Below are 14,996 nucleotides of genomic sequence, written 5' to 3'. Positions count from 1 at the left end.
CATCATCTCTTAGGTCTAACCACCCTCACAGGGTTGTTGTTGTGAGGATGAAATGGGGAGGAGGAGGAGAGCCACATCAACCACCTTGAGATCCTTGCGAGATAAAGGTGGTATATAAATGTGAAAAACAAATAAATTCAAAAGCCAGGCAGCCACGTACATGTGTGGGACACAACAGTGGGAATAAGAAGCATGTTTTCTAAGTAGCATATCACTGTGATCAAGCAACGGGGAATAGTATTAAATATTCCCTATTTATAATTTTTTCATAAAAATAATAATTCACGACTGCAATCTGCTAAAAGAAACCTTCATTAAGGCCTGCCAACTATGCACAGCAATCACTTGAAGAACTACAATTATGCTCTTAAGAGAGGGAGAGGGGGAACACGCAGCACCCTGAAACACTGGCAATTAGGGAGCTACCCAAATAGGCCTGGCTTTTACTTAAAATCTTAAACGGCTTTTCTGAGTTAAGTGCTGTGTTTCATTGAACTAATGTAAACCTATTTGATGTCAGATTATGTACAGAACAACACATGCGCGCAGCCTGGCAACGCTGGAGCGTCACACAAGCAACTAGCCAACATGGTTGGAATTAAATATATAGTACCGGAACATCCCTCTGCTGCAGTCCTAGACATGAGAACCAGGAGATAAGTTACAGTAAGTTCAGGGGTCGGAGGAAGTTCACTGCACCCAGTTCTCATTGAATCAGTGGGATCCCCTAAGCTATCATTGCCATTAGCTTTGAACCTGCTTGGGTTGTGCACCAGAGCGGTAGCCACGACTCCCCGTGACGTTTTCCTCCCTCTGGAACCCTGGGACTGAGTCCAGTGGAGGTAGTGCTAAGGTGGGGAACCTCAAACCTGGCCCCCATACCTCCACCACCTCCTCAGCCACATTCATCACTGACCCTTTAGGGTGGATTGTTTTGCGGCAGAGGCCAACAGCCTCTCCTCCCCCCAGGCACGTCCCTCTGCCTCGACATAATTTTTATCACGAATCCCCGTCGCACCGTCTCAACAATTACTCCTAGAAACAAAACAACTGAAATTCCGTGCATACAGACGCACGCAGCACCAGCTATAACCTGCTCAACTTTTTCAGCCTCTAATTTAGCCCCCAGCTTTCTGCATCGTATAGGCCAGGGGCAGTTAAGGACAGCTTTATATTTTCTGCTTGGCGCAACTCGGAAGTGACAGGCACCATGCTGCTGCGGCCCTAATTTGCAGGAAGCGCAGGGAAGGGTAACTAAGCGGCTCCTGGGCTAATACAGTCATTAGCATCCCAGCGTGCCCCTTCCTTTAAATGTCCATTCATTCTGCTTTTCGGTTCCCTGTTTATGTAAAGGGACGTATGCCTGATGGGGTGAAAGCAGGTCAGCTTTGCCAGCTCAGCATCACCCTCATCGGCTTTTATTCAGGGCCACTCAAGGCGGGTGCCAGCGGGATCCTTGCCCATCTGGCCGTTTCGCTTTTCTCAATGAAGGCAGCGGCAATTACTAGTTTCATGAAGTGCACAATGCAGGGCGCTCAGAGCTGTTCCAGCTATATCCTAGAGTAAGTGTCCGGGTCCTGCGAGGGACTGTGAGAAAGATTTGTTTCTGGCAAGAAGCCTTTCGGAGGGGAAAGGAGGAGAGAATAACAATTGTTTTTAAAAGCGTATTTGGCACAGATGACAAAGCAAAGGCCCTACAGGATGAAGTTTCACCAGTAGCATAGGAGTCCAAGGTAGCACCAAGAAGAAAACAATATTAATGTTGATTTCTATCCCAGCAGCTGGTAGCACCTCTCCTTCTCTTTCCCACTTTCCCCCTTTATATTGAAAGGCCTCACCAGGCTTCACATTACCTGTCATTTACTTTACGTTACTTCTTTAGAAAAAAATATCGATATAATGCTATATCACAAAAAAATACCAGAGTGGTTTACAATAATATTTTTATGTACCAATGCCGCATAGCAATTTAAAACCAGAGATCAGCAATTCATTATTACTGAAAAGTGTGCTTTAAATTGTCTATGTAAAGCCTGGTGGAATACAGTGGTGCCCCGCAAGACGAACGCCTCGCAAGATGGAAAACCCGCTAGACGAAAGGGTTTTCCGTTTTGGAGGCGCTTCGCAAAACGAATTTCCCTATGGGCTTGCTTTCGCAAGACGAAAGTGTCTTGCGAGTTCCTGCGGGTTCCCCCCCCCTTTCCCCCCCTTTTCCTAAGCCGCTAAGCCGCTTATCAGCTGATCCGCTAAAAGCCGCTAAACCGCTAATAGCGCTAATCCGCTAAGCTGTCAATGGGCTTGCTTCGCAAGACGAAAAAACCGCTATACGAAGAGCCTCACGGAACGGATTAATTTCGTCTTGCGAGGCACCACTGTACAAAACTTTTCAGCAAGCCTTTAGAGGTTCAAACAGAAGGTGCCTGCTGAATCTCTGTTCGTAGAGGATCCTACAAGACTGGGCCGATGACACTATTTTGTTCTCCTTCGTGCTGAGGTCAGCTGCTCCTTGTCAACTGGGGGATGTTGTCACCACCAGCACTCCTGCAGACGATCTCAGTGACTGAGATGGGACCAGAGTTTAGACAGTCACCAAGGTATTGCTGGACCTAAGTTGTTCAGAGCTTTGTAAATTGGCAAGGACCTTTATCCTGGTGGGCAGCAAATAGGCAGCCTGTGCAGATGTTCTAACAAGGGGGTCGTATATTGTTGGCTACGTGTCACCATCAGCAGTCTGGCTGCTGCCTTCTGCTCCAGCTGGAGCTTCCAAGCCAGGCCCAAGGGCACCCCCACATAGGGTGCATTACAGTAATCCAGACTCAAGGTTACAGAAACATTTCTGGCCTTTACAGAAGAGACAGAGATATGAAATCCTGCAGTAAGACCTACTGTCATAATTGTTTCAGCCCAACGCTTTGACTCAAATTCCTAAAGGTTTTTACTCAAGCAAGCAACAAACCAGAACTGGAAGACCAGGCATTATAACCTTACCAAACCTTTTAACCCAGGTAGCAAAATGTGCTTTGTTAGCCACTCATTTTTCTGAACAGCGGACCAGCAACTTAGTACTGTAACCAACTCTACTCTGTTGTGACCTGGCCCTAAAGCCTCATTGGTGTCAGAAGGTCTTATGGCTCTGAAATCTACTAGAAGTGAACCCCTCCAGTGATATCTCAAAAGGGGGGGGGGAGTACCCGTAATTACTAAACTATGAACCCAGGATTGTTCAGACCTTTCAGATGAAAGTCTGTCCCTGAAAGCTGTCCCAGGTTCTGATTCTGGCCAGCTCTATAATGCCAATTCCTAAAGCCACTTCTGGAACACCAGCAAAAAGACCCCAGAAACCAAGCCAAACCAAACAATCCCCATAGCCTTATCATTTTCTTGTCCTGATTTGAGCTCCACAGTTGGCTCCAACATCATCCCTTCCAGCTGAAGCATCTGGTAGGGATTTGCTATACCACAGTAAGTACTGTAATTCATTAGAATAATTTCTGGCTAATGAAGAGACGACAGCAAACTATCTTGCAAAGCCAAGTAATGAATCTATTAACCGAGGAAATGAATTCTGTGACACATAATAGCTTCCAAATCTAAGGAAGGAAGATGTTTTGAGCACAGAACACAAACCCTCCCAGAAGCTTTCACAATTGCTCTCCAGACCACCCATTTCCCCGTGGAAGCTGCAGCACTTGCTAGATTGGCTGCGTAAGGGTTGATAAGCATTTTGGTTTCTCCTGCGTATCGCACACACACACAAAAGATCCAGATTACTCATTTTCAATGCCATGTATTCACTATTATGCATTTCTTGCTTGGTAGGAACTGGACTGGTTCCAATACTTAATTGGCTCCATGACCACAAAGTTTTCAGCGAGTAAGATTTCTGCACAACTAGATAGATAGATAGATAGATAGATAGATAGATAGATAGATGATAGATAATAGATGATAGATGATAGATGTGATGGGGAAGTGTTTATAAGTCGAATCCCCTTCTGTGACCCAGAAGAGTGCACATCCCACTGCATAAGGAACACAAATCCTGAGCATTGCGTGGAAAAGACAATGATCACTCAAACTCACCCTCTGGTCTATGGGTCAGAAAATACTGGTACTTGTGTCTAGTCCTTACCCTCCAGTTTTGGGGACTACCAACACTTAGGACTGGGATCACAGGTGATTGCATAGTAAGTCATATTAAGCAGCTGACTGTTCAGCTAGTTGGGAAGAGGAAGACTAGTATCATATATATTAAATGGATTACGCTCTATTAGATCTTATCTTTAAGCAACAAGAACAAACAACAAACTTTGCCCTGTACACCCCTAAAAATGGTACATCCCTGAAAAAAGCTCAACAACTGTGACCTGAACCCTATAAAATCAGGGCTTTCCTCCTCCCTTAAAAAAGCGCAACAACTTTGACATGAACCCCCAAAATTGGGGCTTTTCTTCCCAAAACGGGGGTAGATCACTGCCAGTTTTTAATTCTGTAAGTAGATCGCAGTCTCTTGGGAGTTGGCCACCCCTGTTCTATGTGAAACCCACCATGCCATTCTTCCTTTAAAAAAGAACAGAAGCTGCCACCTTGTGGTCAAGAGCTCATATTTAACAGATTGACTCATTCATACATGATGCAGCAGTAACATGTTCTGTAATGCACATGCAGATACATGTTAGCCACATTCACAACATACCGTATTTTTCGCTCTATAACACGCACCAGACCATAACACGCACATAATTTTTAGAGGAGGAAAACAAGAAAAAAAATATTCTAAACGAAATAGTGGATATATGATTTTTGTGGTTCATGCTGTGGCCACAGACATGTGATCTGACAGTGAGTTTGGAGTAGCCCAATGCAAAAATCCTGAGGATCCATGTGGATCCATGCTTTGTAACCATGGAGGAGGGAAGGAAGGGGAACCATGGATCCTCTGCTCACGACTGCAGCAGATTCCCCCCGCCACCCGCAGGCATTCACTCCATAACACGCACAGACATTTCCCCTTACTTTCTAGGAGGAAAAAAGTGAGTGTTATGGTGCAAAAAATACGGTATGTAAGTACACACTTCTAAAAAATATCGTATATTTACAGACCCATAGATTTATTGACATTAGGATGGCTTACTTTACTCTTTTTGGCTCCTGCTGAAAACATCTTTTGTTTACATACATAGATAATTTTATTTATATGCTGCCTTTCCAAACCATGCTCAAGGTTACGTAAAAAAAGTGGTAAAAACACACGGCGCTGTGGGTTAAAGCCTCAGCGCCTAGGGCTTGCCGATCGAAAGGTCGGCGGTTCGAATCCCTGCGGCGGGGTGCGCTCCCGCTGCTCGGTCCCAGCGCCTGCCAACCTAGCAGTTCAAAAGCACCTCCGGGTGCAAGTAGATAAATAGGGACCGTTTACCAGCGGGAAGGTAAACGGCGTTTCCGTGTGCGGCTCTGGCTCGCCAGAGCAGCGATGTCACGCTGGCCACGTGACCCGGAAGTGTCTCCGGACAGCGCTGGCCCCTGGCCTCTTAAGTGAGATGGGCGCACAACCCCAGAGTCTGTCAAGACTGGCCCGTACGGGCAGGGGTACCTTTACCTTTACCTTTTACAACATAACAAAAGTAGTCATCATCAATAAATGAAATATTTAAAAATACACAAGTAACTGAACCATTTCCACAGAAATCACAAGATCTAAAATAAAACCAATATCAAGAACAGCAACAATGCCCCCCAAACAAGACCCCCATGCCAAGAACCTATAAGCCTATCCAGACTTACAGATCATTGACATATGTTTTAAGCTGGTCTTTATCTTATTGATTTTTTTTCTTTAGGTTTTAGACCGTTACTTTAAATTGATAACACTGCTTTGTTTTTAAACAATTAAGCAGTATATAAATTTTATGAAAAACAACAATAGATTTCAACTTGTTTTTTTATAAAACAAAAGTATTTCACAGAATCATAGTATTTATATCCTTTTTCTCTAGTTCAAATACCACTACACGACGCTGCTTCTCACATCTATGCTAAGGTTCCCGATGAAGCACCATATTTTTCGTCCCATAGGACGCACCTAGTTTTTTTGGGGGGAAATAAAGGGGAAAAAAATTCCCTTTATTTCCCCCCCAAAACCAGGTCGGGGAAACCTAACAAGGTTGAGGAACAGCGGGATGGCGGCGCTGCGCCTCCCTGCTGTCCCCCGAGCTTGTGGGGCTGGCCGATGTCTGCCTAGCGCAAGGGGCGCTCTGCTTCTGGGCGCCGCGCGCGCCGGGCGGCAGGCTGCTATCTGCAGCGTGGGGAGCCCTGCAGGGAACTCCTGCAAGGCTCCCCACGCTGCGGATGTCTGCCTGGTGTGCGGGGCGCTCTGCTTCAGGGCACCTCACCCGCCGGGGGGCAGGCTGCTATCCGCAGCGTGGGGAGCCCTGCAGGGAACTCCTGCAAGGCTCCCCACGCTGCGGATGTCTGCCCGGCGTGCGGGGCGCTCTGCTTCAGGGCGCCCCGCACCCCGGGCGGCAGGCTGCTATCCGCAGCCTAGACAGCCCTTTGGGAACTCCCGCAGGGCTGCCTAGGCTGCGGATGTCTTCCTGAAGCCTGGAGAGCGAGAGGGGTTGGTGCGCACCGACCCCTCTCGCTCTCCAAGCTTCAGTGAAAGCCTGCATTCGCCCCATAGGACGCACCCAGATTTCCCCCTCATTTTTGGAGGGGAAAAAGTGCGTCCTATAGGGCGAAAAATACGGTATATAAAAGTTTACCTTGAAACCTGCAATATGCTTTTAGCAAAGCACATTTCTGAAATTCAGCCTCAGCTTCTATAACATGCTATTTCCAATAAGCTGCCAAGCTCAACTAAATTTCAACATACAAATAGATATGAAAGATGGTACAGTATTATAAGATAGAATTATAGTTGGTGTGTTTTTCTCACAGCCTGAGGAAAATCGCCGGAACGGACCTCGTGTGTTTTTCCTGCCGGGAGTCGCCGGAGGGAGGTCAAAAGAATTCAGCCGGTGCCTGGAGAGATAGGCACATACCTCTGACCGAGCCTGAATTCTAACAGTGGTAGCAGTTGACGGTTGCTACGATCCATGGAAGTCTGCAGAAATAGGAGCAGAGCTGCTATTTTCATCCCTCTCCATGGAAGCCTGAGATGGAGGCTGATTCTCTGCAGCCAGGAGCTCACCAGAAGAAGCTGAAAGCCAAGCTGGAAGTCAGGCTGTGCCCAGAGAGGCAAAAACAGCTCGTGTTTAGACTAGGCCCTTACAAAGGAACTGTTGAAAGGGGACTTTCCAAGCGGCCAGTGTTAGAGCTGCCAGGTGCACAGAGTGTAAACAAGCCAGCTATTGGATTTTAGAGGCTTGTGTTTGAGAGTCAATGCAAGGACTCAAAATGGATGCTAAGAAAGGGGGGGGCCTGCCTTCTCCACCCCTCTTGACCAGTGACAATTATGCATCTTGGTCTATTAAGATGAAGGCCTTGCTGCAGAATCAGAGACTGTTTGGGGTGATTGAGAACCCCATCCCTGCAGCACCAACGCGTGCTTGGGAGTCACAGGATGTGAAGGCCAGAACCACTATAATTCTGTGCGTGTCAGACTCTCAGCTTATTCATATACAAGATTTACAGCACGCGAAAGATGTTTGGGACACGCTGAGAAGGACACATCAGAGAGATGCAGGTTCTTCAGCGTTGCTGTATTTTGAAAAGCTGATTAACCTGAGGCTTGCGCCTGATGGAGATGTTCAAGCACACCTGACGGAAATGAAATTTCTGCGTCAGCAGATGGTGGAACGCAATTTCCGTCTGCAGGAGGAAGTGTTTTGCTTCATGGTGATCAACAGCCTGAATCGGACTTACAAAACGGTTGCCAGTCAGCTGGGGTCTCTCCCAGCAGCTGATCTAACGTCGGACAGGGTCTTTGCCGTCGTGCTGAACGAACATGACAGACTTGCCGCCCTGGAAGTGAAGGACAGGGGGAGACAAGAACGGAGTTCAGACACCCCCACTGCTGTAGCTACTGGAGGAGACGCTGTAGCTTTGAACGTTGTCCGATGTTTCAATTGTGGGCAGACTGGGCATCTTCAGCGGTACTGCAAGAAGCCACGTCAGAACAAAGGAGCCAAGGGAAGCTCCACGAAGTCTGAGGCGTCAGGCAGAAGTCATGCCAAGTCACAGGCGAAGTCACAGGCGAAGCCTGCAAAGGCTTTGATGTCGAAAGGAACCAAGCCAGATGTGGAGAACGCTTTTGTCATTGACACTGGCTGCACATTTCACATGACCCATCGTAGGGATTTGTTTTCGTCGTTTAAGAAGCAAAGCTTCGTTGTACAACAAGCCAACGGTCAAGAGCTGGAAGCCACCGGAATTGGGACTGTGTATCTTAAAAGTCTGAACTTGACTATAAACAATGTTTATTTGGTTCCAGAGTTGAAGTACAATCTGCTCAGCGTTTCGCAGATTGCCAAGAAGGGACTAAAACTGTCCTATGATGATCAACACTGCGAGATCTACAAAGATGGAGAGTTGTATCTTTCTGCCAAAGAGAAAGATGGACTGTATTTGTTGACTTTTGATCAAAGTGATTACATGGAATGTAATTCTTGTGATTCTAACATGATTTCTTTTGCAGGTGTAGCCAAGAAGAACGCCAAGCAGGTCACCTCGAGGGTCGATAGGGCATTTCAGCGGGTGTATGCTGATGTCATTGGTCCTTTAGCACCATCTAGAGGCAATGCAAAGTATTATCTAATATGTGTTGATTCTTTTACAGGTTTTGTCTGGATTTATCTTTTGGAGAGACCGAAAGAAGCCTTAGAAAGGTTTAAAGAGTTTTGTGACAAGGTTAAAAATATGCATGATGCTGACATAGATTGTCTTTGCACAGATGAGAAGCCAATTTTTCTCTTACAGGATTTCCAGAGGTTCCTGAAGAAGAAAGGGATAAGACACAAAATTGCAGCTTCCGAAGAAGCTTGGAACAGATGTGTCTGTGTTAGAGTGAACAAAGAATTGCAAAAGGGAATGGAAGCGCAATTGCTTAGTTCACATCTGCCACATGAGTACTGGGCTGAGTCGCTAATGTCGTATTCTTACACGTGGTTGAGAAAGTTTTCAAAAGAATTGGGAAGTTCTCCTTTTGAGAAACTGTTCCACAGAAAACCTTCTGTTGCCCATTTCAAGGTTTTTGGGTCTCATGTGAGGACAGAAGCTCCAGGTGGAGTAAAGAATGCCAGAGGCATTTTTGTGGGTTATGAAAAGGGTCTCTACAGAGTAATTTTGTCTGAATCTGGTAAGGTGATTCTCACAAAATTTCTAGAGAGTGCTCCTGAACAGGAGCGAGTGATTGTTCACACATTTCCCACAAGTGATGATGATGATTCTGATGATGATGATGATGATGATTTTATTGAGTTCAGTAGTACTGATGATGACAGCGATAGCTCAGACAGCTCAGTTGTCACAGTCATTGAGAGGAAATCTCACGTAATGACTAGACCCTCAGAAGAGGAGGATGAACCACTGATTAAGCTTAGTACTGGTTCTTCAGAGAGTTCAGAGGCTGAACCAGAAAGCAAGGGAGAGCAGCACCTCTTACGTAGGTCTGAGAGAGCAACGAAGGGTGTACCACCCAAGAGGTATTCAAAAGAGTTTGCCAACCAAGCTATTGCATGTGTTGCTGTTGTAAACGACCAAGGTCAAATTGAAGCTGTGTCTGAGTCAGAGACAAAGGCACAACAGAGAGTTGCTAACCAAGGTAATGCAGAAGCACTCATTCCTTGGAAGTCACACAACCAGAGAGGTACATTGGTAAAACCAGTGGCGTGTAGTTCCAAGGGTGGAACTGAAACAACAGGGGAGTGTTATAAGTATAACAACTGTTTGTTTTCTTCTCTGGATGACGCTTTGCTCGCAGCACGCATTGATGCTTTAGGGGGAGTATGTTATTCTAAAGCAGCAATGCTGCAGCAAGCAAAGGCTCTAGCAGCTCAGTTAGCTGCTTGTGGCAGCAAAGCCAGACAGGATGTATGTGACTGTTGCCATGGAAACAAAGGGGCAGTCCATTCTCCTTATTGAGCACAGGATGTGAGCTCAGTGTGTTTCATATGACCTGTACAGGATGTACATGGGTGGAGTTTTGAGTTTCTCTCTGTTTGTTGAAGAGAGCAGACATCTTTCACTGTATGACTGCTAAAGACAGGAATAAAAGCAATGTAGATACATTTCTGTCTGAGTCTGATTCCCCTCCCTGGGGATATGCAGGGAGCAGGGAGGAGGAGAAGCAGTTGGTGTGTTTTTCTCACAGCCTGAGGAAAATCGCCGGAACGGACCTCGTGTGTTTTTCCTGCCGGGAGTCGCCGGAGGGAGGTCAAAAGAATTCAGCCGGTGCCTGGAGAGATAGGCACATACCTCTGACCGAGCCTGAATTCTAACAATTAATTCCAGATCCAAACAAATTGCTATTATTTTACTTCATTGAAGATTTTTCATTGAGGTTGAATCCTGACAACAGAAGTACTGTTTTGGGGGGACAGGGGACAGGCTGGTGTGGAGGACTCCCTAGTCCTGAATGGGGTAACTGTGCCCCTGAAGGACCAGGTACACAGCCTGGGAATCATTTTGGACTCACAGCTGTCCATGGAGGCGCAGGTCAATTCTGTGTCCAGGGCAGGTATTTACCAGCTCCATCTGGTACGCAGGCTGAGACCCTATCTGCCTGCGGACTGTCTTGCCAGAGTGGTGCATGCTCTGGTTATCTCTTGCTTGGACTACTGCAATGCGCTCTACGTGGGTCTACCTTTGAAGGTGACCCGGAAACTACAACTAATCCAGAATGTGGCAGCTAGACTGGTGACTGGGAGCAGTTGCTCCCCCCCCCCCAAATTACCTTCATCCTTTTGCCCATTTGCTACCTTGAGCACCTGCGCTTCGCCATATATGCAATGCCATGCTGCCGAGTGGCACTGCAGTGCAATGGGGAGGGCGGAAATGAACAGAAGGATATCGTGCCAGTTGGTTTAAAGCAGGCATCCTCCTACTTGGCCCTCCAGATGTTTTGGGACTACAACTCCCATCATCCCTAGCTAACAGGACCAGTGGTCAGGGATGATGGGAATTGTAGTCCCAAAACATCTGGAGGGCAGGGTTTGGGGGTGCCTGGTTTAAAGTAACTCTCTGCTACCATAAAAAATGTGGACCAGCACATCAGGTCTAAGACAACATAAAAGAAATAATTTACCTGGCTCTTGTGCGACTTCGGATTTCGGTTTCACACAGATGATTCTAGATTTCATGGGTGCTGTCTGCTGTGGCTCCTGGCGCTCTTTCTGTATGTCAGTTATTAAATGTCATGTTAGACCATCAACTAGATGTTGGAATGTTAAGAACAAACAAAAAAAGGCTTAATAGGAACAAAAGAAGCTGCCTTATACCAAGTCTGGCCACTGTTCCCCCAAGCTCCCATCAGATGTCAAAGAGATAAACAACTACCTAACATTTAGAAGACATCTGAAGGCAGCCCTGTTCAGGGAAGTTTTTAATGTGTGACATTTTAATGTATTTTTCATCTTTGTTGGAAGCCGCCCAGAATGGCTGAGGAAACCCAGCCAGACGGGCAGGGTACAAATAATAAATTATTATTATTATTACTAGCTCAGTATTGTCTACACGGACTGGCAGCAACCTTCCAGGGTTTCAGCAAGGGAATCTTTCTCAGCCCTTCTTGTAGATGCCGCTGGAAACTGAACCAGGGACCTTCTGATTGCGGATGCTCTACCACTGAGCTACAGCTGCCCCCCTTTTTTAAAAGCTCATTTAAGAAAAAAAGGTGCATTAACTATGCATTTATCTTTTCTTAGAAAAGTGTGGATTGTAATGCATGTCCAACTTTTCAACTAAGACTACAACCAAGAAGTAAAATTGAGCTGATTAAATGTGATTGTCCGTGGTTGTCAAATGTGATAGCTGGCACAGAGGAAGGCACTGATGCTGTGGACTTAATTCAACAAGAAGGCAGGCACCGTTCCATACCCTCCAACATTTCTCCGATGAAAACAGGGACGTCCCATTCTATAACGATAATTTTACTATTTACAACCCCGCACATCTTACTGGGTTGCTCCAGCCACTCTGGGCAGCTTCCAACATATATAAAAACATAATTACGCATTAAACATTAAAAAAACCCTTCCCTATACAGGATTGCCTTCAGATGGCTCAGGAGAATGGCATATCCTCCAACATTTCTCCAATGAAAATAGGGACATCCTAAGGAAAAGTGGGAGGGACGCAGGTGGCGCTGTGGGTTAAAACACAGAGACTAGGATTTGCTGATCAGAAGGTCGGTGGTTTGAATCCCTGCGACGGGGTGAGCTCCCGTTGCTCTGTCCCTGCTCCTGCTACCCTAGCAGTTCGAAAGCACGTCAAAGTGCAAGTAGATAAATAGGTACCACTCGGGCGGGAAGGTAAATGGCGTTTCCAAGCGCTGCTCTGGTTCGCCAGAAGCAGCTTAGTCATGCTGGCCACATGACCTGGAAGCTGTACGCCGGCTCCCTCGGCCAGCTGCGCAGCCCTCCTTCTCGCTGTTCTAGCTTCAGGATGGCTGCGCAAAGCCTCTGCAGGGCGGTGGGGTGAAGGCACCCCGCTGCCCTGCGGAGGCTTGAAGGGATGTCCCCGAAGCCTCAAGCCTTTGGAGTGCAGCTGCGCTCCAAATGCTTCAGGGATCTTTGAGGTTGGTGGTGGGGGAAAACAGCGCTTCCCCCCACCGCCAGCTCCACAAGCTCCTGCTCTTGAACGCACCTTGTTTTTGAGGGGGAGAACAAGAATTTTTTTTCCCCCTGTTCTCCCCCTCCTATGGTCCGGTGTGTTCTATAGAGCGAAAAATACGGTAAATAGGAAAACTAATAAAGAACAACTGAAGGTAGCCCCACCTTACGTTGGGTGACATTAACACAATCCAAACAGTCTAGGTCTTTTGTTTGCAAAAATGCACACACAAACCCACAACTTATTTAGGTACAGTAAGCCTGCAACTTACATGGGGGTTATGTTCCGGGGATTGCGCATAAAAACAAAGTAATGGATAGTCAAAACTATACAAGGTTCAAGGGTGGGTGGGATTGCCTCAATTTTTTCCTCGAACTCCGCAACCTTTCTGCCCCTTTTAACTTTTTTTGTCCATGCCATTTAGATGCGTGCAAGTTGCAGGTTTACTGTCCTGGTCTACTAAAGATGCATTACCTGGGATGTGCCATCCAAGCGTGGTGCCAAATTGCTATCTCCCTGCGCTGTTGGAGAAACTGGTCGATCCAGCTCAGCCATGGTCATTGGCCCACAAGTAGCAGCAGCGCTTCCAATAACTTCTCCTGAGAGATTTAAACCAGATTTAAAGCACACCGCAAAGCTAAAATTAAAAACAAAATAATGCACAGTATACATACTGTGTATACTTACAGTATACTTACTCCAAAAACAACCCTAATGAATCAAAGAGAGAGGGACCGACATCCTCCCATGCACCTGGGATTCTCTTGGCTGCGAAGGTGCTATTTAGACTCATTTGTAGGCTACCCTCAAAAGAAAAAAAGCAATTCTCTTGCCTACTCATCATACTCTGAGCACAACTCCCATGTCAAAAAGTAGGGGGCTCTTTGTACTTCTCTGCGTGCATAGTGGTGATTTTTTTCTGGAACAACTGCAGCGTGGACTTTGCCAAGAGCCTGAGAAAGCTTTGAAACTGAGAAATCCTCAGCTTGTTCTCATTGGCATCACAAAAAGGTTTTAGCCATAAATCTCTTTAATATCACCCTTTTGAAATTTTTGCACATTGGGAAAAAAGAAAACCACAGTGAATGTTTTTGAAGAGGGTTGGCACAGACAAAATGAGGCCAATCTTTTAACTGGAGATGGGAGTGTTACGTTTGCTACAACTGTGGTTAACGCTGGTACCAACCAGGTCCCCTGCTTGACTAAAGATTTTGAACTAGTGGCTTTAATCCAGTTAGCTTAAGAGTCCTGGTGAAGTAAGGAATCCATCTAGCTCAAAACTCTGGTTGATGCTGGTGCTGATATATTGCTGAATCACAGCTTAGGGGGAATTTGTGTCGGAGACAGGGGAATGCAGCATTCAATCACATGGTTAAGAGACTAGCCCTGTTGCATCAGCACTGGCCCAGACTGACTTTGTGGAATAATTTATTTTTAAGCAGAGCAGACATTAATGCACAACTTCAGAGCTCCCAAGAATCCAAGCACATGCCTTTATGAGCTTTCCAAGCAGATAGGTACATTATAAAGGTTTGCAGCACAGAGAGAAGTCATTTTATTATGTGAACAAGCAAAATAACCCAGCACACTCTAATTAAAAACAGAGTAATTTGCTGCAAGATCCACAACACATTTGCAGACTCTATGAAAGGAACAGTATAACCTGTTGCAACATCAACAGCACTGAGCCGACTGCACTTCAACTCAGAGCTGAATTTTTTTATAGCTAAGCCATTAGCTACAGAAAACACTGATTTATACTGGAAATGTTGATAGCGCCACAATTATCACTTGGCAGCTCAAGCAGACATGACCAGCTCATAAACTCTTGGAACCACTCACTGAATTTATGACATACAAAGCGAAGGCAGCTCACAAGACTGAAGACATGCTATAGGCCATGATCCCTGGAATGCTGTACTGTATCAGTTGCCACATGATTATTCCCCCCCCCCCACAATATCCAAACCAAACCCCCACTTTTAAGCAGAAAGATTAGCATAATATGTATTTCTTCAATACATACACAAGGTCAGACTCTGGAAATATGTAATATTTTATAAGAAGGTGATGTAATGGGTTATTTGATTGTTAAACTTCTAAATTATAACACAGGAACAAGACTGAAATAAAAAATAGCACTTAACCATAACTGTTGATGGATTGATGCATAGTCTCATGCTGCACCTTATACATATAATTTTTTAAAAAGGAATTAGCCTCAAAAGTGG

General features: G+C 45.9%; 1 protein-coding gene across 5 annotated transcripts in view; it reads right to left on the bottom strand.

Annotated features, from left to right (window-relative positions):
* KIAA0586 overlaps positions 1–14,996 on the bottom strand; it is a 79,055-nt gene that overhangs the window by 12,593 nt on the left and 51,466 nt on the right. For all 5 annotated transcript variants that reach the window (XM_079981877.1, XM_079981880.1, XM_079981879.1 and 2 more), the window contains exons 31-32: positions 13,240–13,364; positions 11,240–11,327 (exon numbers count right to left, since the gene is read on the bottom strand). In XM_079981877.1, coding sequence (XP_079838003.1) covers positions 11,240–11,327; positions 13,240–13,364 — 213 coding nt within the window. The remainder of the gene's footprint in view (positions 1–11,239; positions 11,328–13,239; positions 13,365–14,996) is intronic.

This window comes from Podarcis cretensis, assembly GCF_951804945.1.
Source record: "Podarcis cretensis genome assembly, chromosome: 1".
NCBI lineage: Eukaryota > Metazoa > Chordata > Lepidosauria > Squamata > Lacertidae > Podarcis > Podarcis cretensis.
Note: the sequence above shows the minus strand (reverse complement) of the source record. Positions and strands in the feature narration are given on the sequence as shown.